Source organism: Sarcophilus harrisii, chromosome 4 (assembly GCF_902635505.1).
Source record: "Sarcophilus harrisii chromosome 4, mSarHar1.11, whole genome shotgun sequence".
Taxonomy (NCBI): Eukaryota; Metazoa; Chordata; class Mammalia; order Dasyuromorphia; family Dasyuridae; genus Sarcophilus; species Sarcophilus harrisii.
This window is the reverse complement of record NC_045429.1, coordinates 288,134,552-288,161,109: the sequence shown is the minus strand read 5'-3', so window position 1 is coordinate 288,161,109 and position 26,558 is coordinate 288,134,552. Positions and strand designations below refer to the sequence as shown.

Here is a 26,558-nt window from a genome sequence, read left to right as displayed (position 1 = left end):
AATTTGTTTCCCCAATAGAAGAAAAGCTTTTTATTAATTTCCAATTTTTGGCTACTACAAAAAGAACCACTATAAATATTTTGTTTACTAAGTCTCTTTTCTCTGGCTCTGATCTAAGATATAGGTCTACTGGTGGTATAGCTGGATTGTGAGGTAGGCGCCTTCTTTGTAATTTTTTGGGCATCATTCTAAATTGCTTTCCAGAATCGCTTGGATCAATTCACAGTTCTATTAGGTATACTAATGCATATTTTTCTTGAATTCCCCTCCACAAACTTTGTCATTTGTAGAGGGGTGAAATTTTGAATAGGTGTACTTGAATCAGACAACTGAGCACTTAAGACTAATTATCTATTCAATATAAGACAATTACTCTATTAGCATATATTTAGATAAATTGCTTTTCTCACAGTTGATGCTGGCTGAATGTTTAGTGTTAAGATAATCATAGGCAAGGATTAGAGGGTGAGATGAGACAGGCCAGAGTCACCTTGCACAGGATGAGGAGAGAATTTGGTGACTTTGGACTCCAGAATCCAGGATAGATCAATGACAAGCCTAGTGGCAGTTTGTCTGCCCCTTCTCCCTCTTCTGTCTGCCCTCACTTCCACTCCTAAAGACCAAGGATTTTAATTTATCCTGACTCTGGCTGACCGAGGCCCTCCAAGGAACTAGCCCGTACTTCATAGTCATTTTTCTATATTGTCATTTTTGCTGGCCTGATGCATCCATCAGGAGTTACTTTAATTTTCACTTCTTTAATTATTAGTGATGTAGAACATTTGTTATATGGTTATTTGCAGTTTGGATTTCTTTCAAAACAGCTTATTTTTATCCTTTGACTATTTATTAATAGGGCCATGACTATTATTCATATAAATTTGAATGAATTCTTTAATTTTATTAGATATCAGATCTTTAGCAGAGAAATTTGCTGCAGAGATATATTTCCTATTTACCTAATGTACTTTTAATTTTAACCAGATTATATTTGTGCAAAAACTTTTAAAATTGTGTGAGCTCTATCATCTGTTTAGTCATGAACCCGTCTTCATCCATAGATATAGATCTGAAAGATATTTTCCCCAATGCTCTAATTTCTTTATGATATGAACTTTTATATCTGTCATATCTCCATGCAGAGCTTATTTTGATGTATACTGTGAAATGTTGGTCTATACCTAATTTCTATCAGACCACTGTCCAGTTTTTTAAGTAGGTTGTTTTTTTTTGTTTTTGTTTTTTTGTCAAATACTGAGTCTCCCAGTAACTGGAATCTTTGGAATTTTCATAAATATTATATTATGTGCCTAATATGTTCCACTGATTAATCTTTCCCCTTTTAACCATGACCAGATTATTTTAAAGATGGCTGCTTTCTAGTAAAATTTGAGATTTGGTACTGTTAGATCCCCTTTCTTCACAGTTTTTTCATTATTATCCTTGAGATTCTTGACCATATGTTTCTATATGGATTTCCTTTTTTTTTCTAGCTCTGTAAAATATTCCTTTGGTAGTAGGATTGGCACAGCACTGTGATTAATTTACGTAATATTGTCATTTTTATTTTAATGGCTAGACCTACTCATAAGCAATGAATGTTTCTTCAGATAGATCTGTTTTTATTTCTACAGTGTTTTATAACTGGATTCAAGTTCATCTTGGTAAACACACTTCCAAATATTTTATAGTTTTTGCAGTTATTTTCAATAAAATTTTTCTTTCAAGAACTTCCTGTTGTGTTTTGTTGATAACATAGAAGAATGTTAATAATTTATAATGATTTATTTTATAACCTTCAACTACTGAATTTCAATAAGCTTAAATTGGTTCATTTCTTTAGGCTACTCTCTAAGTAAATTATTGAATTAGTAAGAAAGCAATTTGTTTTTTTCTGTCTATGCTTATTCCCTCAGTTTTTCATTCTGATATTATTAGTACAGCTATTATTTCCAGTGGTGATAATATTCTTATTCTGTCTTATTGGAAAGGCCCCTATCTTTTTTCTTTATGTACAATGTTTACTTTTAAATTTAAATAGCTATTATTTATTCTATTAAAGTCATTTTTTCCCTTATGCTTCCTAGTTTTTTAGAGAAATTGGTACTGAATTTTGACAAAAGCCTTTTCACCATCTTTTCTTAAAACATGATTTTTATTATATTATCATGATTTATATTATTTATACTCCTTTCTTAAACTAAATACTGCATTTCTCATTTAAACTCAATCTTATCATATATCATATCATATATCATATCAAACTTTAACATTTTTGCATCAATGTTCATTGAGTCTAGAGACCTGTAGTTCTCTTTTTTAACTTTTTTTCTTCATGATTTGGATGTCAAGACCACATTTGTATCATAGAAAGTTATTAGATTCTTTTTAAAAACATAATTATTACAGAAAGTTTGTAATATAGAATTAATGTTATCTGAATGTTTGATGGAAGTACTTGTAAATCTGTCTGGTTCTGTAGTTCTCTTCCCAATTTGGAAGCTTTTTGTTTTTTTTTTTAATAATTTGTTTAATTTCATTTTCTGAGAATTTAATCTTCTTATGAATATTTATTTCTTCTAGGTTATCAATTTTGTTAGCATATAATTGAGAAAATGGTTTCTGGTCATTTGTTTTTTCAGTTGCTGAATTCTTTTCCATTTTTGATTTGAACCTTTTGGTTTTCTTCTCTCTAAAAAAAAAATCCAATTAGTTATCTTTTTAATTAGTTTTTTCTTTAAAAAGCTCTAATTTGGGGGCAGCTAGGTGGTGCAATGCATAGAGCACCAGCCCTGAAGTTAGGAGGACCTGAGTTCAATTCTGGTCTCAGACACTTAACACTTCCTAGTTGTGTAATCCTGGGCAAGTCACTTAGCTCCAGTTGCCTCAGCAAAAAACAAAAACAACAAATATTCTAATTTTATTAATGTTTTATTTGCTTTTCTTTTTATTCAACTTTTCTTTAATTTTCAGAATTTCTATTTTGTTGTTTGGTTGGGTTTTTATATATATATACACAAGTTTTTTTTTACAGTTGTATACTCAAGCCATTAATTTGTTCTTTCTCATTTTTATCAGTGGAAGTGTTTAATAATACATATTTTCCCCTAAGAACTGTTTTAGCTACATCCCATGAGTTTTCATATGTTGTCACATTGCTTTCATTTTCTATTTTGAGATTTTCTATTGTTTCTATAATTTTTTCATTGGTCCACAAGTTCTTTAAAGTTGTTATTTAATATCCAATTTTTAAATATTCCACAGGCCCTTTATTAAATATAATTTTATTACATTGTGATTAGTAAGTGGTTTTTCTATATTTTTTGGAGAAGTCACAATGTCCCAATACATTGACAATTTTTGTAAAGATGCACTGTATAGCTAGCAGTATATAATTTTTTTCTATTCCCATCTAGTATTTTAGAGATCTGTCATTTTTAAGTTTTCCAAACTTTTAATCAGATTTTTTAAAAAGATCTTTTGGCTAAATTTATCTAGACCTAAAATGGGTATATTGAAGTTCCCCACTGTTAAAGTTTTACTACTTTTCTCTTTCACTGTGATTAACTTTTCCTTCAAGTATTTAGAAGTATTTAGTATCTTAGATACATATATCTATCAATATAGCTATTGATTCATTATCTATGGTGGCTTTAAATAACATTTCCCTGTTTATCTTTTTATCTTGTCTCTGCTTACTATGAAATTATGAGTCCTACCCTCCTGCTTTTTAAAATTCAGCTTGATGAATTTTGTTCTAGCACTTCATTTTTCAATTGTTTCTTATAAATACAGCAAATTCTGTTTTCTTATCCATCCTGCTATCATTTTCCATTTTGTGGGTGAATTTATCCTATTCACAGAGTTACACTCATTGTGTACTTCTCTCCATGCTATTGTCTTTGCTCGCATGTCCTCTTTATAGGAAGGTAGTAAAAGACAACAGTTGCCTGACATTTTCAATGTTCAGATAACAGAATGGATATTGCCTCAGACAAATAGAGAACTGGGAAAGACCTTACCTTAAAAAGGCCAAAATCTCCCATTGCATTTGGAGCCATTGTCAGTTCTCCTGACCTATGTCTTGCCACTGAACATTGAATGAAATGATTCTGAAGGAGTGATGCTGACGATGCATAGCATAACCTCATTTAAATCCAATTTACTTGCAAGTCAAGAAATCACCTTCCTGATACCATTGGTTCTCTTTGAAAGCCAAGAATAAACAACAAACAGTACCATTTCTTCTTAACCTTCTCCCAATCTCAAAATTTCTCTTTCTTCCTTTTTATCTCTCTTCTTCAACATGCAAATTGTTTTATTTTATGACCACTCCATTTCACATTGTGGGCTCTTTCTTAGACTTTACCTTGCCCAACCCTTATCATTTCATATTTTTTCCCTTTTGAATTTACCGTTTTACTATATCAACATTTCCATATAGGCATGTATAATTGTGTTGAATCTTCTTTTGTTCATTTTATGGAATGCCTATTTCTTCCCATCCCTTCTTCTACAATTACTTTTCACTGTATTATGTATCACTCTATTATGTGATATAATTTCCATCCTTTTCCACTTAGTCCTTATTCTTCCCATTTTTATTTTCTCCTAAGCCATAAAAAAGAACAAAACTATCCACAGGCCCCTTACTATATTTACCTTTCTTCATGATCCTTAAAAATATATTAGGATAAAAATATCAAACACTTGTTTCTTATTCCACTATTAACATATAAACAACCCATCCTTGCAGTTTCCCTTTCAACTAAATAAATGTGTGTACTTTTTTTCATCAGAAATTCTATATTCCATTGAGTCCACTTCCCCTTTCCTTACTTCATCCAGGCAAGATTATACTTAGTTAAAACTTAGTTTACGTTATTCTTGTTTGTAAGTCTCTATTTTTTGCCTTTTGGAATATCATATTCCAATCTCTGTACTTAAAGGTGGCAGCTACCAAGTCTTGTGTGAGCTTTACTATGACTTCTTCTCTACTTGAACTCTTTTGGGTCATTTGTCATTTTTTTTTTCCTCCTTGCTCTGGATGTTGACTAATAATCTTCCTTTGAATGTTTATTTTAGAATATCTTTCAAGAAATGATTAGTGGTTTCTCTCTTATTTCATCCCTTGTTCTAAGATTTCTAGACAGCTTTCATTTTTAATTCTTGGAACATGCTATCTAGACTTTTTTGTTTGGTAATGAATTTCAGAGTCTGATAATTTTTAGCTTGTCTTTACCTTGATGTGTTTTTCAGGGTAGTTATTTCTGATAAATTTGATTTTTTTCTTTTTAAATTATATTTTAATGTTTCTTCTTGCCTTGTCATTGTTTTCTAATTAGCCTACTCTAAATACATTTTTTAATTTTATTAAAGCTTTTTCTTTTCTTTTTTTTTTTTTGCTGAGGCAATTGGGGTTAAGTGACTTGCCCAGGGTTATACAGCTAAGAAGCGTTAAGCGTCTGAAGCCACATTTGAACTCAGGTCCTACTGGCTTCAGGGCTGGTGCTCTATCCACTGTGCCACCTAGCTGCCCCAAAGCTTTTTATTTTCAAAATTTATGCGTGGATAATTTTTCAACATTGACCCTTGTAAACCCTTGTGCTCCAAATTCCCCTCCTCCTTACCCTCTCCCCTAGATGATGGCAGGTAATCCAATATACGTTAAACATTTAAAATATATGTTAAATCCAATATATGTATACATATCTAATCACATTTTTAAATTTCTGAATGAAGCTTTCTAATTATATGTTCTAAGTACCAATTCTCCTTGCTATTCTTTTCTCCCAACCTATTCCATTTTTTCTCCTTCCCCCTCTTCTTTTAATTTCTCCTTCGTATTTCTGTAATCATTGTAGCCAGAGAATATTTTTTCCTTGGAGGCTTCACCTGGACTTCTTGTGGGTCACAATCTGCCTCAAAATTTACTTCTGGGGTGTTATCAAATCAAAGTGTTTCTTAGGTATTTGGAGTTTACCTTTGGTTTGCCCAATATTTTGGTTGGGGGTAGTAATTACATGCTTGGCTCAATCTTTGCTTGAGCCAAAAATGGCATGGGCAGATCCTGATTTGTTCTGAGTATGGTAGCAATAACTTAAATTTGTCCTTCAAGGGAGTATGGGACTACTAAGTTGGGTTCTGCCTTGGGTCCACTTGAGTTAAGCTGTGCCTGTGGTTCTTCCCACTGCTATTGGGCTCCTACTAAGGGTTTCTGACAGATATTTCTGCCTAACGTCTTTCTCTTAAGTCTAAGTTTAGCTAATAGCATCAAACAAGACCAATCCAAAGCCTCAAACAGCCTATGTATACTTAGCTTGCTACCTTTGCCAGCTGGTGTTATCTCTGGATCTTATCAGGATTTTATGTATCCCAGGCCTGATTGAAAAATATATAAGCCTCCAATTACCTACAGCCCAATTTCCCCACTCCCTAACTCCAATTCTCAGTTACTTACAGTAACTCCTTCCCTTCTTCCACTTTCACCAGGCAACAGCCAGACAATCCATAAGATGTTGGCCTTTTATTCATGGCAAGCACAGAAATTTAAAATACAAAAAGCCTTGGGAGATTAGTGAGTGTCAGAAATAAGGGATCATGGTGAGGTAGGCTAAAGAACAAAAGCCCAAGATGAGGAGAACCTGCCCCTCCTAACAAGGCACCAGTGAAGTGAAAGTAAAGTAGGTTTGAAGTAGGAAAAGTTGAGTTCACTTCCACACACATTCATAATTTAAAGGGACAGAGCTGTCCCCCATCAGTGCAGAAGGGCTTTTCCCACAGTGGAGACAGAAGTTAAGCCCCTTAAAATGATCCATTTAATATCCTTACTGGGATTTTGGCAAGGAGGCAAACCCAAATTAACCTCCTCTTTGAATCTCAGAGACCACATGATTGAGATGAGTAAGTAGACTAATCATTCCCCTCCCAATTCCTCCTAAGGAAGAAGAGGAAAGTCAAATATCAGTGCAGGTGACTGGAGTAACTCCATGGATGAGCAATGTTGGACCTAGGTCCTGACTCAACATCTCCAATAGAGATAAGTATCTAAGATATCGAGCAGGGTCAGCAGGCGGTCGAGGCAGATATAGGAAGGTAAGGGCTGTAGTTGGCCCATCCTTTTTATAATCCCCATCAGGACCCCCTGGACCATCACTTCTGCCATTGGCCTGCTGTGCCCGAACTAGGGCATTGGCACTTATGGCTAGTGCATCAGCTTCAGCATCTCCACGGCTCCCATTTACAAAGTTCCCCTCATCTTCTCCCTCTTCTATTCTGGCTCCTTCACCCCAGGCCACTTCTTGAACTTCTGCCCGGATCCGAAGTTGACTCAGCAACACCTGGAGCCTTGCCTCACCAGTCCCTGGAGCTTCCTTAGGTCCCAGACACAGGAAGATTCGAAGCTTGGCACTTTGCCAGGCAGGTACCATGCTCAAGATAGTTGCCATCTGCAAGAGGAAGAGACCACAGACATCCACATAACCAGGGCTCCCTTTTGGCCGCAACAAGTTAAGGGGCCACACATCCACATGATGAGATTGGGAGGAACTCCCTGAGCTCCGGGTTAGCCGTTCAGGAGGCAATGCCTCACACCCTCGAGCTAGGACAACATTCTTGTTCATCTTCAGGGCATCTACCACCATGGCCACATAGTCGTGGGGAGTTAGTGCCCTAGGACTTCCAGGGGCTCGTGGAGGAGGGAATAAGGAGTCTAGAGCAGGTCCTCCTCCCTCCATAGGCTCTGAAAAGGCTGGATCTGTTAGGAAATGGTCTTGAGGTTGTGCATCATCATAGAATCCTAAGACCAACGTGTTGGGCTTCATGCCACCTGGCAAGAGGAATGCAGAACAGAAAAGGTAAGAAAAAAATGCACAAAAATAAGACTCCTTCAAAGACTTTCAGCACCTTATTTCTTAGTTTGCACTTAGTTAGTAGGCACCTAAATATAGCTTATTTTGTTCTTTGTGGATTATTCAATATACTCATCCTTATACCACTATTATACCTTTGAAAACCTGCAAAGTCTGTCAAACACTATCTATCTCACTTGACTATACCTAATAATTGAAATCCTACCATAGAAGAGTCCTACTTTAATACGTAATGCATAAAAGAAAGTGATTACAAAATTTAAATGGGAATCTTGGGTTTTCAAAGACTGCCTGTGGAGTACAAATTCTGACAAGTTCTACTTAGTTGGAAAGTTTGAACACAGTCCTGGAAACAGACCACAGTTTAAAAGCAGTGTGTGTTACATATATACATACAATTCTTTGATTCCTTAGGTCCCTTTTAGAGAGGCAAATAAAAGTCTTAAAGGGTTTGGCCAACTAAAGACAATAATAAATATTATTTCATGGGACATCCTTCAGGAGAGGCATTCTGTCTTCTTGGGTAGAATACTGTCTTGGAATCAAGAAGACCTGAGGACTGAAGTCCTGCCATGGATACTTAATTTGTCTCTGGGCAAAATGATTTTTGTTGTTGTTATTGACTACTAAACTAGAATTGAGAGGCAAATAAAAGATTCCAAAAAAGATTCCCAAAGGGACAATTTGTACCTTTTTCCTGCCTGGATGATTCAAGTGAGGAAGTCATGCTACAGGATTCTGGGGAGAGGGGTTGGATGGAAGGGCACTAATTCAAGTGAGGAAGTCATGCTACAGGATTCTGGGGGGAGGGGTTGGATGGAAGGGTTTTATGACCAAAACGAGCAAAACTGAGAAAATAAGATCTCCTCCTATGGAGGAAGAATTTTTTTTTGTTTGTTTGTTTAAAGAGTATCAATTTGATAGAAAAAACTGGGAAGCTGTGACTTATTAAGTAAAAGGTGAATCATAGAGAGTCATTTATGCCACTGAACAGACAGTGGCAAAAGAGAATGAGGAACCTGAAAAGTTATTCTGTTGGAGATGGGGCAGTTAGAAGCAGTCATCTGAGAGAAGTTTTCAGTTCTCTTTAGTGATTCCTGCTATCCCAGAAAGAAATTCATTTCATTGGCTAAGAACTCCAGGGACAGCTATTGTTCTCTCGCCACCTAAAGTTGGAGAAAGGTGAACCTTTCCACCTCTGCACTGAGACAGAAAAGCAGAGGATGCTTTGCAACTTGTTTTAGCATCTTGGTGGAGCTGTCTTAAAAGAGTCAACTTGAGTTATGATGCTGAGAGATCCTTTCTGGAGAATCAAAGAGATGCCAATACATCCAGTGCCAGTTTCCTGGTCTGGCTTTTCTTTCTGCAAGCAGGGAATTGGGTAGATGCTATTCCACTGTTGTGTGCTGGTCTGCTGAGATGGCCTCTTCTACTTGGCTACAGGGGACTATTCCTGCCAGTAAAGGACAGATGCCATTCCTTCTAACTCTCTCCAACTATTTCCTGATTTAGACCTGCCCGCAGGGACAGGAGAGGAACACTATTTCATCAATACCTCACACTGGTCCCCTCATCTAAGCTGTCAAACACCATAAGAAAACAACACTAGAAGGCTGAATTGCTAGTGATGTTAATAACTCTTCTGAACTCATCTGACAATGATCAACAAACTCTCACCTGATCATTTCCTCCCCATTATGATGATTCTGAACATACAGTTATCATTACACAAATCCCATTCTCCATCCCTCACTCCTCAATTCCAAGGTACCAATTTTCAGTCAGAGTTGAACATAACAGAAAAAATTCAGATAATATTGTCACTACTAAAACACAAGACATTAGCAATTATTAAACCTTTTTAGCTATTTTTTTTCAACTTGAAAACATTGTAATGAGCTCCTTGATGAAAATGAGAAGAAAAGAGGCAAGCATTCACAAATGACTTTCCATAGCAGATCACATTTCCATTGTATCACAACAGATGAAAAAAGTATAGAAAATACAAGATTCCAATATCTTTGTTTATTACCTCTCTCCTCCAAAAAAGTCTGACACATCTTTCATAATTACTTTTCTTTTTTTCTCTTTATTCTCTTCTCTTTCTTGCTTTTGTTCTAACTAGCTTTCTCTCATTTCTTCCCTTTACTCTTTTCTCTAGATTTTTCATGACACAATTTTCTCCTGATTCTTCTACCCATTTGACTATTTTTCCTTAGTCTCCTTTGCTAGATGTTCATTCACGTCAGGGCTATTCTACAAGGTTCTGTGCCAAATTTTTTTCTGTTCTCTTCCTATTTCACTTAGTAATTTCATCAGCTCTCATAGATTCAATTATCTCTAATGATTCTCAGATCTACTTATCCAACCCTAATCTTTTTGTTCACCTCTAATCTCACATCTCTGCCTACCAGACATTTCTAACTGGATGTCCCATAAACAGCTTAAACACATGTACAGAACTGAATTTGTTATCTTTCCCCAAAACCCTTCACTCTTCCCAATTTCTTTATGACTATTGAAGATACTACCATATTCCCAGGAACCTAGGTTAGCAACTCAGATGTCATCCTCCCTCCTCATGATCTCTCACAAGATTTGTTCATTTTTATCTTTGCAACATCTCTTATAATAGTCTGCTAGTTGCTTTCCAGTCTATTATCCACTCTTATGCTAAAGTGATATTTCTAACAGACAAGTCTAATCATGTCAAACCCCCTCCTGCCCACCACACTCTCATTAAATAAACTTCCTAGCTTCCAAATATCTCCAAGATTAAAAATAAAATATTCTTTTTGGTTTTTAAAGGTTTCATCCTTCTTTTTCTAGTACCCTTCCTACTCTACAATCCAGGAGTGCAGATCTTACTGCTCTTCTTTGCACAAGGCTCTCCCATCTCCCTTATTCCATGTCTTTTCATTGGCTATTTCCTATGCTTTCTACATCTCTGTCTTCTGACTTCCTGGAGCTTCAACTAAAATCTCATCTTCTACAAAAAGTCTTTCCTAAACCTCTTCAATACTGGTGCTTTCTCTCTGAAATTATTTCCAATTCACCCTGTATATATCTTGTTTATACATAGTCATTTGAATATAGTCCCTCTCTCCCATTACAATGTAAGCTTCTTGAGAGTAAGGACTGTACAGCCTTTCTTTGAATCCCTGTATTTAGCTCAATACTTGGCATACAGTAGATTTTTAATAAATATTTGTTGATTGACTCTGTTCTCAATATTCTTAGAGCAATTGTCTGTATCATTCATCTAAAGCTTATCACATATCGCCTTATATTATTATTTGCATCTGTGTATGTGCATATATTTCTTCCCCAAATAGATTCTAATCTCCACAACAGTGTCTCATATGCCTCCCACAATGCCTCACCCAGTCCCTTACCCATAACTGGAGTATTATAAACAATTTCCGACTGATACAAATGGAAACCAAAACTAGCAGCAGGAATCAGGAAGAGAAGACTGGGAGAAAAAGAGAGGAGAAAGAAGATGGGGGAAGAATCTCACCAAGACCAGAAATATGCAGCAGGTGCTGGGCCCCTTGGCGCACAGATGGTGAAAGAGTAAGGTCCACAAAAGCCTTCACTTGAGCACGGTCTATGAGACTCAGCCATGCCCCATACTGGGGCTGCACAGGGTCCAAGGGCAGAGAATCTGAGTGGGGGTTTGAGAATGGGAAACATCAGAAAATCTGCATCTTCATCCTCAAACTCTTATATGGAAACTTCCTTCCATTCCCCAATAAGTCCAGAGGAAGGGGTAACTAGAGAACATGAATGGTATTTAAAAGGAACTAGGGAATCATGGGATTTAGGAGTGGGGGCTAATCAGAAAACACTTAGGGATGGGGGGCAGAGGGGATTCTTCACCAAGATCTCCCAAGCTGACATGGCCCAGCACATAGAGACCACCCTTTTTCAGTTGATTGGCCAGTCGTAGCAGGGGTAGCGCTCCTCGTGGGTTTCCCACCAACAACAGTAGCTGTGGTCTCCAGAACTTTACGTGATCCTTCCGCACATCCAGACGCAAAAGGTATTTTCGGACCTCAGTAGATAAGGATTAGGATACAGAATTAAACAGTATTAGTCATCCTGCCACTCCCCCAACCCACCTCTCTCTCATTATGTACCAATGTGAATCTCTCTTGGGACAACATTTCTTGAAAGCCTGTCACCAATTCCCTCCCAAGATTAAGGACAAGGATAAGGAAGGTCCCCACAATCCCTACCAGCAATTCTCTGATTCCCATCCCCTGCTAACCTGGTGGAACAGCAAGGCTTGACTGACATAGCCCCAGCTGCTAGGCCCTCCTCGGGCAGTGAGCAAGGCAGAAAGCAGCCCCATGAGCAGCAGAGATCCACCTGCAGCTCCTGGGCTGATAAGGAACATCATGAGCAAGCAAGAGGCCATGCCCAACAAGCAGGTGTGCCAGGAGAACAAGTTGAAAGTGGGGCTAATGACAGAAAGACAGACCACTTAAGACAAGGACAGATAAAAATTGGGACCTCCTGCTCTATACCCTTAGGCCCAGGGTTAATTCATTCTAAATCCCCTTCAGGAATCTATAGGAACCCAAATCCAGTTTTTTCTCTACCCTACATCCTTTCCCAAACATGACATGCAAGTAATAACACTGGATGGGACATCAAAAGACTTGTTCTATCCCTGCCATTTACTAAGGATGTGCCCCTGGGCGATCCATTTGATTTCTCTAGTCTATGTGGGACAGTCAAAAAAACCATAGGATTGTAGTCCAAGGACCTAAGTTCAAATGTGTGTCACTCACTATGTTGGGCATGTCACATAACCTCCTTGAGCCTAAATTTCCACAACTATAAAATGAGGGGGTTGGATTAAATAATCCCCAAGGTCCTTTCCAACTCTCTGGAAGGTTCTCTGACTCATGATCCAACTCAGTGATGCCAGATTTCTGGAATATTAATGTTCCCTCCAAAATCTAAGGTTACCATGCTCCTCACCGGAAGTTAGGGGCTGATGCCCACTCAAGGCTCAGGCATGAAAGGTCCACTGCAGCATAAGCTACTAAATAGAACACTGTGACCACAGCTGCCAGGGTGTTGAGCTTCCCAACCAGAAGCATAACCTAGAGGGAAAAGGTACTTAGGTCTTCTCACCTAACCCAAATGCCAACCCCTGCCTTGGCCAAATTAGTTCCCGCAGAACTGACTTCCCACCCAGCTTCCTGACCATTTAGGAAAGGTAAAAGAGACAGTCTAGAGTTTCCCCAATTCACCTGCACTAGACACCAGGAGTACAACACAGCTCCCCAGGGGTTCCCCCCTTGGGATACAATTTTAGCTGGAGCCAGAATTAGCCCTGCAGGGGAAAGAGATAGGACAGGCAGAGGTTAAACAAGAAAACTTCAAAGGATAACAAGGGGGAGAGGGGAAGAAGGGAGAAACAATAAATGGTAGAGAAAATTCAAAAAAATCCCAGAGGATTCAAGAAAGGCCACAAAATTAGAGAAGATATACACTTATTAAAACATTATAATTGAGAACATGAAATAATTTATCTGTCAGATTTATGAATTAGGAAAGAATTTATGAACAAATAAGAGAGGGAACATTACAAAATGCAAAATAAATAATTTTGATTATATAAAATTAAAAATTTTTCACAAACAAAACCAAGGCAACTAAAATTATAAGGAAAGCAGAAAAACTTGGGGGAGGGGATTTTATAACAAATATCTCTGATAAAGCCCTCATTTCTCAAATACATAAAAAATTGAGTCAAATTTATAAAAATACAAATCATTCCTCAATTAATAATGGTCAAAGGATAGGAACAGATAGTTTTCAGATTAAAAAATCAAAGCTATTTATAGGCATATGAAAAAATGCTCTAAATCACTATTAATCAAGGAAATGAAAGTTAATACAACACTTATTAAAACCAGTCACACCTATTAGGAGTGACTAATATAAAAAAAAAAAATGTCGGATATCAGGAGAGATGTGGGAAAACTAGGTCAACCATTCTAAAGAACTTAGAACTATGCCCCAAGGGCTATAAAATTGTTCCTACCCTTTGATGCAGCAATATTACTATTAGGAATATAACCCAAAGACATCCAAAAAAAAAGAGAAAAGGATCTATATATACTAAAATATTTGTAGCAGCTCTTTTTTTTTGGTAGCTAACAATTGAAAATCAAAGGGATGCCCATCAATTGGGGAATGGCTGTGGCATATGATTTTTTTTTTAATAGCTTTTTATTTACAAGATATATGCATGGGTAATTTTTCAGCATTGACAATTACAAAACCTTTTGTTCTAACTTTTCCCCTCCTTCCCCCAACCCCTTCCTCCAAATGGAAAGTTGACCAATACATGTTAAATATGTTAAAGTATAAGTTAAATACAATATATGTATACATGTCCATACAGTTATTTTGCTATACAAAAAGAATTGGACTTTGAAATAGTGTACAATTAGCCTGTGAAAGAAATCAAAAAAGCAGATGGACAAAACTAGAGGGATTGGGAATTCTATGTAGTGGTTCATAGTCATCTCTCAGAGTTCTTTCACTGGGTGTAGCTGGTTCAATTAATTACTGCTCTATTGGAATTAATTTGGTTCATCTCATTGTTGAAGAGGGCCACGTCCATGAGAATTGATTATCATATAGTATTGTTGGTAAAGTATATAATGATTTCCTAGTCCTGCTCATTTCACTCAGCATCAGTTCATGTAAGTCTCTCCAGGCCTTTCTGAAATCATCCTGCTGGTCATTTCTTACAGAACAATATTTGTAGTATATGATTGTAATAGAACATTATTGTGCTATATGAAAGCAGGATGATTTCAGAAAAACCTGAAAAGACTTACATGAACTGATGTACAGTGAATAGAATCAGGAAAATGTTGTACACAGTAACAACAATATTATTTGATGAAGAACTGTGACTGATTTAGCTAGTCTCAGCAACACAATGATCTAAGACAATCCCAAAGCACTGATGATGAAGCTATTAATCGTCTCCAGAGAAAGAATTGAGATTGACTGAATATAGACCAAAGCATGCTCTTTTCACTCTCTTTCATTTTTTTTCCTTTTATTCAGGTCTTCTTGTAAAAAATGACTAATATGGAAATGTTTTGCATAATTGCACACATATAACTAATATTTGATTGTTTACTATCTGGGGGAAGGGGTAGCAAGGAATAAAAGGAGGGATAGAATTTCAACTCAAAACTTTAAATAAAAATGCTTAAAAGCTGGGGGAAAATATTGAGGTCAAGAAATTTAAAAAAGAAAGAAAGAAAGAAAACCCACCAAAAAGGTCATCCTGTGCCAAGGCATGAAGAATTCGTGAGGCACCAATGAGTGAGCTCATAGAAGCTGAAAGTGATGCAGCATATATCCCAATTAACACCATTGGAGGCCAAAGGCTAATGCCTCGAAAGAAGCCATAGTCTTCCCGTAGCAATGTCCTTGAGGGAGAGAAATGAAGATGACAATTCTCGCCTAACCCTCTCTTTTCCAATTAGTGACATAGATAGCCAATTCTCTTGCTCATAATTCTCCTTTGAATCTTGCTTCCCTTATGGATCCAGATATCTTCCCCTAGCCCCAGCCTATCTATACTTAAGTATCTCATTCCTCTCCAAGTATTTCTCATTCATTTTCACCCCCAAAACCTGGGGTCTTAGTTCTACCCTCACACTCCCCGCTACCTGTCACAGGTAAAGCTGGAGAAGAAGAACAGCAGAGCATAAACGAAGAACGTATACACTACAGCAATAATAGTGCCCAGAGGGATAGCTCGGCTCGGGTTCTTCAGCTCCCCTGGGGAAAAAAAAAAAAAAGAAGCTATATTAGTTGACAAAGTATGGGGAAGTGTCAATCTTTAGGGTCCTCTGTCCCCATTAAACCTCAAAGATTTTTCTTTCCAAGATTAGAGTTTGGCCATTCAAAGAAATCAGGATATTAAGTAAGCGAGAACAAAGTTAGGGCCAGAGAACAACAATGACCCTTCTATAGAGTACTAATCTATAAAAATACTTTCTTCAACAACTCTGCAAGGAAGATAGGCCAAATATTATTATACCTATTTGAAATATGATGTAAAGAGAAGAGAAGGTCACCCAGTTAAGAACTGACAAAGCTGAACCACTAATCCAGGCCTCCTGGCCCCAAGTGGTTATCTCCTAGAAATGAAACCATTTTCTCATCACTGCTAGATCCTTCACCAAGTACTCAGGACTTGCACTTCCTTTGAGGAGGTCAAAGACAACAGAGACTCACCTGACATGTTGGCCCCAGCCATGATGCCTGTGCAACCATTGAAGAGGATGGCAAACACACTAGCAAAACTCATGGTAACCCCGGTGGTGTAGTCCTGGGAATAGCCCGCTGAGAAAAGAGTACAGAGAGGAGGAAGGGACTATGGACCTTTCTCCTGGGAACCAAGGCACCTATTCCCCTTCCTCCACACTTGCTGTCCTTGAAGCCAAGATGCTAGTCTTTCTCTTCCAATGTTCCAACTCTCATTTTCCCTCTTCCCCAACCAGTCTGTCTCTCTGTTCTAGCCAGGGTAGTCTTTCCTACTTGGCCATAAATTTGCCATGTCTTTTTGTTTTTTCATTCCTGTTCTGGCATACCTTCCCTTCTCTTTTGAGTTCGTCTCACTTCTTCCTGCCATTCTAACCCATGGTGGCAATCTTTATTTAAACAATTCACTCTATCACTTATACTGTCTTTCATTATTTAATTATTCCTTGAATGTATCTTACTTCCACACTTCCTTAAAAGCAGAAAGTCTAATACTTATTATATATATATATATATATATATATATATATATATATATATACATATATATATACACACACATACAAATATATAATATCCCACCATACTATAGAGTGGAAGGATAAAACACATTTGTTGATTTATTGAATTAAACTGAACTGTGCTGGGACCATACTTCCTGTTTTCTCAATAACCTATACCCAAATGTTCTTTCCTCAGTCCTCATCTCAGGATTTTGTACAGTTCCAAGTTACAACTTCTACTCACCACCCAAGTTAGATTTCAAGGTGCTACTGTTGAAGCCAGTGAAGTGGCCCAGCTGGGGGAGTGTCGAAGAACCATTGGTGCCTGGCCTAAGAGGGAGGGTCACATCTCGGGGCTCCACAGCCATAAAGCTGATCAGCACCAAGGCCAAGGAGGCAGAGACCAGCAGAAATGTAAGGAAGGAGGCCTGTGCATAGAGGCCAGCTCCCAAGGTACAGACTCCACCTACCAGACCCAACAATATTGTTCCATATAGCAGATTCCAGCCATATCCTTGGGGAAGCAATCGTATCCCAGCTGGCCCTGTTGTTTCTGGGGGCAAAGACAGGGATAAAATCATTTGGGGGAAGTAGTACTCCAAAAACTATTCAAATATTCTAGTTATCATAAATGTCCTCTCACACTGTGAGTTCCATGGCCAGGATCACAACTCTGAATTTAATGATTAACAAATATTTCAAAGGATAATAACATGTTAGAGCTGGCAGTGACCTTAGAGAGCATCTAGACCAAGTGTTCTTAACCTTTTTTTTTTGTATCAGGGACCCCTCTGGTAGTCTGATAAAACCTATGAACTCCTTCTTGGAATAATGTTTTTAAATGCTTAGAATAAAATGCATAGGGTTACAAAGGAAATCAGTTATAATAAAAACAAGTCATGCATCCTATATTAAGAATCTGTTAAAATCAAAATTGACTTAGACCCCTATCTTCAAGTAATATTTAACAGAGATTTGTCAAATTAAAGTTGATTTGAATTCTGGACAAACTCTTGGAAAAACAGCATGATCTTTCCTTCTGGCCTCATTTCCTTCTTCTGTGATATGAGGGTATTGGACTAGACAATATTTGAAGTCCTTTCTAGAGTTAAACCAGCTCTTCATTCTTTCTTGAGCATCTCTGCATCTCTCCTTCCTAATATGAATATAGTTAGGATTAAGAGCTGATAGGGATATGACACACAGGAGGAAGCTGAATCTCTTAGAGATTCAGTGATTTGCTCAAAGTGGCAGAGTATGGCTTAAAATATAGGTCCTTTCATTGAAATCCAGAGCTCCTTTTGTGGGACCATACTGAACACCTCACAACTCAGCATTTCTTTTTGTATGTGAGTACAGTAGGGGCCAGCTGAGCACCATCTTGGGAACATATAGGTGCTTGGTGAATCTGTTCTCAGACAGGAACAGTGGGGGTTCCTGCTTTCTACTCGGAACATTCTCAGAAGAACAGGCTCAATACACATCTCCATGCTTCAGCAATAGGCCCACAATGGTCAATTCCCCATTACATATTTATTTCATCTTTCCCTTCTTCTCTTCTACAATATAAGCTCCTTGAAAGAAGGCACCATAAAAACCTTTATCCTCTACTACTACTAGCAAAGGGTTTAGTACCTAAGAGATATTCAAGAAATATTCACTGATTAACTGTCTGCTATCATACCCTTTCCCAGGGCATTCCTCTACCAAAAATAATCTTAACACCTCAGACTCCCCAAGACCTTGGAGTAGGGCTCCTCCCCCACTCTGGAGACCCAGGACTGGGAGAACAAACCAGCTCCAAAGACATCCAGTATGGCTTCCACCAGCCCCAGCACAGAGACGGCACAGCCACAGATGTTGGCTAGGAAGAACATAAGACCAATACTTCCTCCAAACTCAGGACCCAATGTCCTGCTGATCATGACTGAAAGGGGAAAACACAAGAGAAGGGAAAGTTAAAGAAAAATAAAAATGAAGTGGGCCACTCATAGCAATTCTAATAGAGGCTAATACTCTTCTACCAAGTTACAAGTCTATGCAAGTAATCTTTTCAAACAAAAAAGCGCTTCTTTTGACCTGACATCTGAATGAAACCCCAAACTCTATTGCCTCATCTTATCTCTACTGGAGAATACAAGTGCCCACCCCTTGCTCATCTCTCATAGGAGGATACAGTAGGCTCCACCCCCACGCACAGCTCCATTGGTGGCAATGGCACAAACAGAGAGGACAGTCAACACCAGAATGAAGTAGGCAATCAGCAGCATGGCCAAAGCTTGGATCAGCCCAGCATGGCCTACTACAAATCCTGTAGGAAAGGAAGGAAAGGAAGATTATAGGGAAGTAAGGTTATAGAGGCGTACATGTTTCCACCCCCCTAAGTGATCATGGATTGACAAGGGAAAAGAATGCTTTCTCCCAATTTCTCTCAATTTAATGTGTCCTTGTAGAGAATGGAATAGTGAACAGGGATCATAAGGGCACCAACACCAACTTAACCTGGGCAAAAGTCAAAGAACGGATAGAGATTATCTATCATATGAAGGCTCATAGAATTGAGATTTGAAAGAGCCTTTAAAGAGATCATCTAATCTAAGATAGTACATTTAAATTATGGAGTTATTTTATAAAGGAGAAAATTTAAATCCATCAGGGCTATGTGCTTTGTACAAGGTCAACCAGTAACCAGTAACAAATCTGGAATTCAAATCTAGACTCTCTGACCCCAAACCTATTGTCTTTCTAATTCAGCAAGAGACTTCCCTTAACTCAAAGCCTGTCCATAAAACCATCCCTCTGTTCCTTCTTGAATCTTAGGTATCAGATCTTTCCCCAGTTCCTCACCTATTCTCATGAAGACCACAATGCTGAACATAGAGAGGACAGTGGGCACTACAACACCAAGGAAGGTGGAGAGTTTCCGGAGGGCCCCACCTCCTGGACCTCCTATCCCATACGGCAGAAATGTAGTTCCTTCTTCCCCAAGGAGCCGGTAAGCTAGTAGTGGGGAACTCTCACTTGCCATGGCTGCAGATAGACAAATATGTGAACAGGTAATGTGGAAACAACAGAAACTGAGTTGAAGACAGGGCCAGGGATTATAACCCACCAAGTACAGTATAAGGCAGAATTTGCCACTGATCCCCTATAATTTCCTGCAATCCCAAAGAGAATCCTCTCTTTAGAAAAATCCACAACCCATCAAAAGTCCTCTCAAAAATCTGTTGACCAGGAAATTATAACTCTATAAGAATATAACAAAAAAGACTAAAGGTGACAAAATAATCTAATCTGGAGTCCAGGGCAAAACATCCCTCTAAAACTTCCACTGAACCCATCCTCTTACCATTTTTAAAAAATCTTGGCAACAAACACCCTAGGTATCTCAGGAGAGGCCCCCACAAAAGCCAGTCAAAGGCTTGTTGATTCTTAGAATTGTCCCCCATTCCCAAATCCTATGCTCAATGTTCGGGAAGGCATATTTGGACTTTAAGGGAGACAAGGATCTTGGCATCAGGTCATAGATTTCTTCTCCAACATATACCCCATTCCTTTTTTCCCCCATCTCATTTCTGAAAAGGAAGCCGATCTGGGGTACTGTTGTCTAAAAGAGGAAGTCAGATGACTAAGCAAGCAAAGTCTTTTTTCCAGTTTCACCTGAGTCCTAGAGCAGAAGTTAGCTCCACTCTCTGCTATGTCATCTCCTTCCTCTTTCCGCAAAAATGGAGCAAAACCTCCATAACCCCTTATTTCCACATCACTTATACCCATATCCCATGCCCAGTCCCAACCACATGCATCTATCTACCAGATTTTCTTCACACATCCTGCTCTCCTGCTCTACCTTTAATCTCCTCGCCACTACACAGAAAAGCAACTCCCCATCACATCCTTCAACCAGCATCGCCTTTCCTTAACCAGTCCCTCCCACCAAAACACTTCTCCCCAAAACATATTCCTCAAACCGCTTTCTCACATCCCTCCCGAGGTGGGTAAGGAGAGCTGCGGATAAGAGAGTGAGGTTTGGTTGATGTCTTGGCTAAGTTAACCTCAACCAAACTGGGAGGTTGGGGGGAGGAAGGGAGGAGTTGTCACACACTCACCGATCCTCCAAAGAAGCAGTTCCCGAGAACTGTGGAAGATGGCTGGTGGAGTGAGTGTACCTAGACTGAAAGAGGGGGAGAGAAGAGGAGGAGAGAACGATGTTCAAGTCTCCACCAGCCCCTCCAGATTTCAGTCTTCCCGCATCAACAGCCCCCCTGTACTTTCCTTATTGGGGCGCCGGTCCCCCACGCTGCCCGCCCCCAGTCCTCCTCCATTCCCTCACCTCTCCCCACCATTCCCCTCGGCCAGCCTTTCCATTCCCCTTCCTGGTCCGCACCAGTGCCTAAAGATCCTAGACTGCCCTGCCTCGCTTCCCCCGCAAGACCTAGTCTGGCCGGGCCGCAGCCCATTGAGGGCCAAGCTAGCCTTCTTCACCTCCCCCCTACCCCCCGCAAACCAAGCTTCCTCTGGAGCCAGGAGGCCGGGACCGGCGACCTTTGCAAAACACTGGGGACCCAGGAGAGGGCAGGGGCCGCACCGTGAGGGACCCGGGGCTGTCTTGCTCGTCGGACACGCAGCCCGGGATTCGGCTGGTCTGCGAGGGGCCAGCCCTCGGGGACTTCAGTCCTCCCTTCCACGCCCCCAGCCCAGCATTCCCAGCCCCAGGATCGGCTCCCGGCCTCTCGGCTTCTCTCCTCCGAGCGCCCGCCTCTTCCCGGGCTCTCCCCCTCGGTGCATTCTCCCGCGTGGACGTGAGGCGGCGCAGCTGGCGTGGGGAGACGCCGGGCGCTTAGCCCGGCAGACTCAAAATCGGCCTGAGCAGTTCTCGCTTATCTTTCCTCCCCCCCCCCCCCCCCCCCCCCCCCCCCCCCCCCCCCCCTCCGGGAAAACTGCAGCCTGGGTTAAGGAGCCCGACTTGGGATGCTAAACTGTTAGTTCCGCGTCCGCAGCCTGGGGAATCCTGGGAGAAGATAGTTAACGCCGAGGATTGCAGCGTTTCCCGTTTCTTTCCCAACCTATGAGCTCCTCGAGAGCTCGAACTGGCTTTATCTTCCTGGGGGCTAAAAGCTGGTGTTATCTCCCCGCCCAGGGAAAATGTCCAAAGGCCTACGGGCCGTGCTTTGCTTTTGTCCTCGCGTCCCCGAGCGAGAATTGTGATTGGCGCACAGTAGGCACGTAACCGTGACCGTGGATTGTTCTGGGAACCTTCCGCAGGGGAAGGCGGCTCGGACATAGTGGGAGTCCGCAGGAAGTAATTTGAAGAGGGAGAGAGGAAGAGCACCTGAGGTTGTATCTGTGACTTCCGGATGCCAGCGGAGAAGGGATGCGTCCCAAGCGGGAATGGGGTTAAACAGAGAAACAGCGTTTATTCTTCCCCGCACATTAATCCACTTCCCTTCTCTCCCCCACGAACATATAACTTTGCGAGGAGGTGAGGCCTGCTGGAAGGAGGTTAAAACTGGATTTAACAATACGGTGACGTTCAACAGTCATCCCGCCGGCACCTCCACCAATGCCAGCAAAAAAAAAAAAAAAAAAAAAAAAAAACAGCCTCTTTTATCCCGGAAAACCGAGAGCATGCAAAAGGGAAGGGAAGGGAAGGAGGAGGGGCGAGGATGTGTTCCTTTGTCACGTGAGAGAGGAGGCCGCAGTAGTCGCTTGGGAGAAAAAAAATGTCGGACCTTGGGCGGGATTAAAAGATTAAAAGCCCGGACAGCGAGAGAGCGCCGGGTCCGGCGTAAGAGCGTCGTTTCCGCCTCCTACCTGATTGCACGCAGAACAATCTAACTTGACTGGCTGCTGCCTCGAACGCGGCCGACCTGTGGCACTGCGCATGTGCAGTCCTATACCTTTCTGGTTACGTTAAAAACCTTTCCCTGTGTATCTCTAGGACCCCTGGGACTTGAGTGAGCTTTGCATTTTCGGGCCTCACTCCATTCCTCGGGTAAACCGTCCCCATTCCCCTCGGCGGATACTTCCATTTCCAGGCTCCGCCCAGTGAAACGAACGTTGGAATTGAAATTAAAGATTGTGTGTTAATAATAAAGCATAATAATAAAAATAATAAAGCATAATAATAAAAATAATAAAGCATAATAAAAATAATAAAGAATAATAATAATAATAATAAAGCATAATAAAAATAATAAAGAATAATAATAAAAAATAATAAAGCATAATAAAAATAATAAAGAATAATAATAATAATAATAAAGCATAATAAAAATAATAAAGAATAATAATAAAAAATAATAAAGCATAATAATAAATAATAAAGCATAATAAAAATAATAAAGCATAATAATAAAAATAAAAAAGCATCATAATAAAAATAAAAAATAAAGCACGTTGATTCAGCTGCTGTCGATTTTTAAAATTGTGCTCGGCTCTATCGTGCTTTGGCACCTCTGCCGGGGCGAGGCTAACTAAAAGAGACAGTAGTGGGGACTTGTGCTCACTTGAAGACACGAGTCATCATCCTAAAATTTTCGGGCACTTAAATGTTATTGATTGTATAGAATGAATACATGCATTGCAGGAGTGGAAAAGTGATAGCTCTCAAATCTTAAAAGAGCAGATCCGACCAAATCACAGGCACTCTGCCCCACCCCTGCCTCCACACCTATTCAATCAAAAAGGCTCCTATCACCTACCAAATTACACACACACACACATTTTTGGCTCCTTCCTACCTTTCTAGCTTTCATACTTTATTCTTCTACCTTATGATCCAGGGACACTGATTTTATCCATTCCACTTGTCCCCAAGGTCCACAATTCTATCCTTCCCCCTCCTTGGCCTCCTGGCTTCGCAGAATCTTCCTTCAAGTCTCAGCTATAGCCCCACTTTCTGGAAGAATCTTTTCCTGATTGCCCTTAATGCTAGTGCTTTCCTTCTGGAAGTATTTCCAGTTTATTTTGTATATATCTTGTTTGGATATAATTTTGGTTTTTTTGCCCTCTCCAATTAGACTGAATTCCTTCAGAGTGGGAAACTGTTTTTGCTTCTCCGTGTCCCTAATGCCTGACACATAATTGTTGCTTAATAAATTGACTTTGTACATAGAAAGTGTTTAATAAAATGCTTTTCATCTGTTCAGTCCTTTGCACTCTCAAATTATCTTTCTGGCCTTATTGTACATCACTCCTCTTCCAGTATTCTGCAGTATAGCGAAGCTGACTTCCTATGTTTCTGATACTCAATTTGATGACATTAGGTTAGGGTTCCTAGTGGTCAGGGAGTTAAATGATGAGGTTAGTGACAGGTTCGGGGTTCAGGGAACCAAATGAAAAGGTTTGGCTCCCCTGAATCCCCTTAGGATTCCCCACAAGGTAGGGAGTTGTGGGAATCCCTTTCTGGTGATACAGAGGTCCTCTGTAAAGGAATTTACAAACCCAAAAAGCTAGACTGATAAAAAGAAGTTTATTATTGGCACTGGAAAGTCAGCCTTTGTTATGCATGAATAGAAAGACTGAGTTCCTTAGTATCAAAGTCCTGGCAGAGAAGTAAAGTTTCTAGTAGAGAAATCCCGACAGAGAGGTATAAAGTCTTTTTTTTTTTTTTAATTTAATAGCCTTTTATTTACAGGATATATGCATGGGTAACTTTGCAGCATTGACAATTGCCAAAGCTCTTGTTCCAATTTTTTACCTCTTACCCCCCCACCCCCACCCCTAGATGGCAGGATGACCAGTAGATGTTAAATATATTAAAATATAAATTAGATACACAATAAGTATACATGGAGGTATAAAGTCTTATTAGGGAAATAGGTGAGGGAGATAAAGAGAGGGTAAACGCTGAAAGAGAATTTATGGCATATTAGGTCCTCTGCAAGGACTGAGCTCCAAGTTGCTGTTTTTATAAAGAAACCTGAGACAGATGAGATTCCCTCAATGCTGTCACTGCCTCCAGGTCTAGATGAGACTACTTACTGAGAGTGGTTTTGAGCCAACAATAGGGGTCAATAAAAACCTAGGTGTCCAGCTAAATGAGATTACTTCAACTAGTCCCACCAAGATAAACCAGTTTATCTTGGTTTCCTGGGGCGGGTCTCAGAGGCAGGGTTAAAGGAGAATTTCTCCTAGAAGGAGTTTTCAGAGAGTTTCAGGGTTCCATCTTCAGTTTCAGGCTCCCCTTGTCAAATTCTCCATCTTCTGCTTCTGATTCCTGGCCTTTTTTTTTTTTTTCCTCTAGTTTTCTCGTTCTTCTTGATCGCTTTATAATCTTTGACACAGTCAGTAATTCTCTTTCTGATACCTGAAAGGCTTTGGTCCACTTCCCCCCACTAGTCAGTGAATTCTTTGGTCTTGGGTTTATTCTTTTCTAATTTTAATTGAAGGGCTTTTGGAGATGATATAGGCTTCAGAAGGTCAGAATATTAAACACCAAAATTCTGAGAGCTTGAGTTCCTGCTGGGAATTGTCAGAAATGGAGCACAAATAAGGTAATGGCATAGGCTTTAAAAAGTGAATCTGAACCAGAACACTGGTTACTGAGACCCCCATCCAAGCTGCTATGTTACAATGAATAAGCTTGATGGGGCAACTGCTTTGTTCATCCTTGGAATAATACCTCTCTAGGGGCATATTGATAGAGCAGTGGATAGAATGCCAGGCCTGGAACCAGGAAGGCCTGAGTTTAAATTCATCCTCAGATACTTGGTAATTATGTGACCCCAAAGTCACTTAAGTCCTGTTTGCTTCAGTTTCTTCATTGATAAAATGAGCTGGAGAAGGAAAGAAGAGAAAGAAAAGGGAAGGATAAAGGAAGAAAAAAATGTATTGGCTTAATCCCATTCTAAGAAAGAAAGAAAATATATTTCTTTAAATTTAAGCTCATTCTCCCCAAATATAGAGGTGGTAAAGGAGAGAATGTGTAGGAGAAGTGTTTGGAACTTCTTTTCTTGGTATATCTTCTCAGTAAACATTCCTTTGTAAAAGCTGATTGATAGCAATTACTTTTGAAATTTTATTTATTTATTTAAAGCAAAGAAAAATAGAAAAAAAATGCCATGTGCACAGCAGAACAAAAGAGAAAATTCAAAATATAATGCAATAAATTTCCTTTAAAAAAAAAAAGCTTATATAGTAAATAATACACATTTTGTTCAGAGCTATCCATCTTTGCTGCTTTATAGATTTTCTTTTGTTTTTGCTGAGTACTTTTTACTTTATTCTTTTTTCCTCTTCCTTTTCTCCTCAAGAAGGCTACCATTAAGCATGGATATATTTATATATACATAGGAATGTATAATCATACACATATATATTCATGTATATATCTATGTAAGACTGTTTGTCTTCTTTCTGAAGATGCTCAACATCTTCCTTCATAAGTTCAAGTCTTTCCATATTTTTCTAACTCTACCAACACATCATTTTCTGTCCTACAGAAATATTCCAACTTTATGCTATCTAGTTATTTTTAAATAATCTAAAACAATATTGATTAATATGGCTGACATAGAAGTTTTCTTATTTTTCTCTTTTGATTACATCTATTTTAGTGTTAACTTTGTCTATCATGACTACTATCCCTGCTTTTTTTACATAATAAAATTCTACTCCTGATCTTTATTATTGTGTGTATATCTCTTATTTCTTATCCTTCTTGACTTTTCTGCTTTACTTCTATCTCCTATTATTTAACCTACCCCTCTCCACCAAAGATCCCTCCTTTATCCTCTCCTCCCACTCTTCCCCCCATCTTGTTTTTATTTTAATTTAGAAGACTGTTATGATCTTCCAAATATATCTTTATTTTATTCCTGTTAATCTACACACCTTTTATACCTCTCCCTGGTCCCATTCCCTTACC

At 39.2% G+C, this 26,558-nt stretch overlaps 1 protein-coding gene across 5 annotated transcripts; it reads right to left on the bottom strand.

The window, feature by feature from the left end:
• Positions 1–6,511: 6,511 nt before the first annotated feature.
• On the bottom strand, positions 6,512–22,248 carry SLC12A9 (solute carrier family 12 member 9). 5 transcript variants are annotated; one of them, XM_031965342.1, is made up of 15 exons: positions 22,020–22,248; positions 20,797–20,861; positions 19,538–19,720; positions 18,867–19,001; positions 18,486–18,617; positions 16,935–17,243; positions 16,161–16,268; positions 15,590–15,701; positions 15,189–15,346; positions 13,139–13,221; positions 12,864–12,988; positions 12,145–12,337; positions 11,754–11,928; positions 11,392–11,538; positions 6,512–7,828 (listed from the first exon to the last, which is right to left on the bottom strand). In XM_031965342.1, the coding sequence occupies exons 3-15, from the start codon at positions 19,716–19,718 to the stop codon at positions 6,957–6,959; spliced, it is 2,730 nt and encodes a 909-aa protein (XP_031821202.1). In that variant the 5' UTR covers positions 19,719–19,720; positions 20,797–20,861; positions 22,020–22,248; the 3' UTR covers positions 6,512–6,956. The 5 variants fall into 5 exon arrangements, with proteins under 5 accessions (XP_031821202.1, XP_031821200.1, XP_031821201.1 ...); XM_031965340.1 differs by lacking the exon at positions 22,020–22,248 and adding an exon at positions 21,754–21,966; XM_031965341.1 differs by lacking the exon at positions 22,020–22,248 and adding an exon at positions 21,668–21,836.
• Between the last annotated feature and the right edge of the window lie 4,310 nt (positions 22,249–26,558).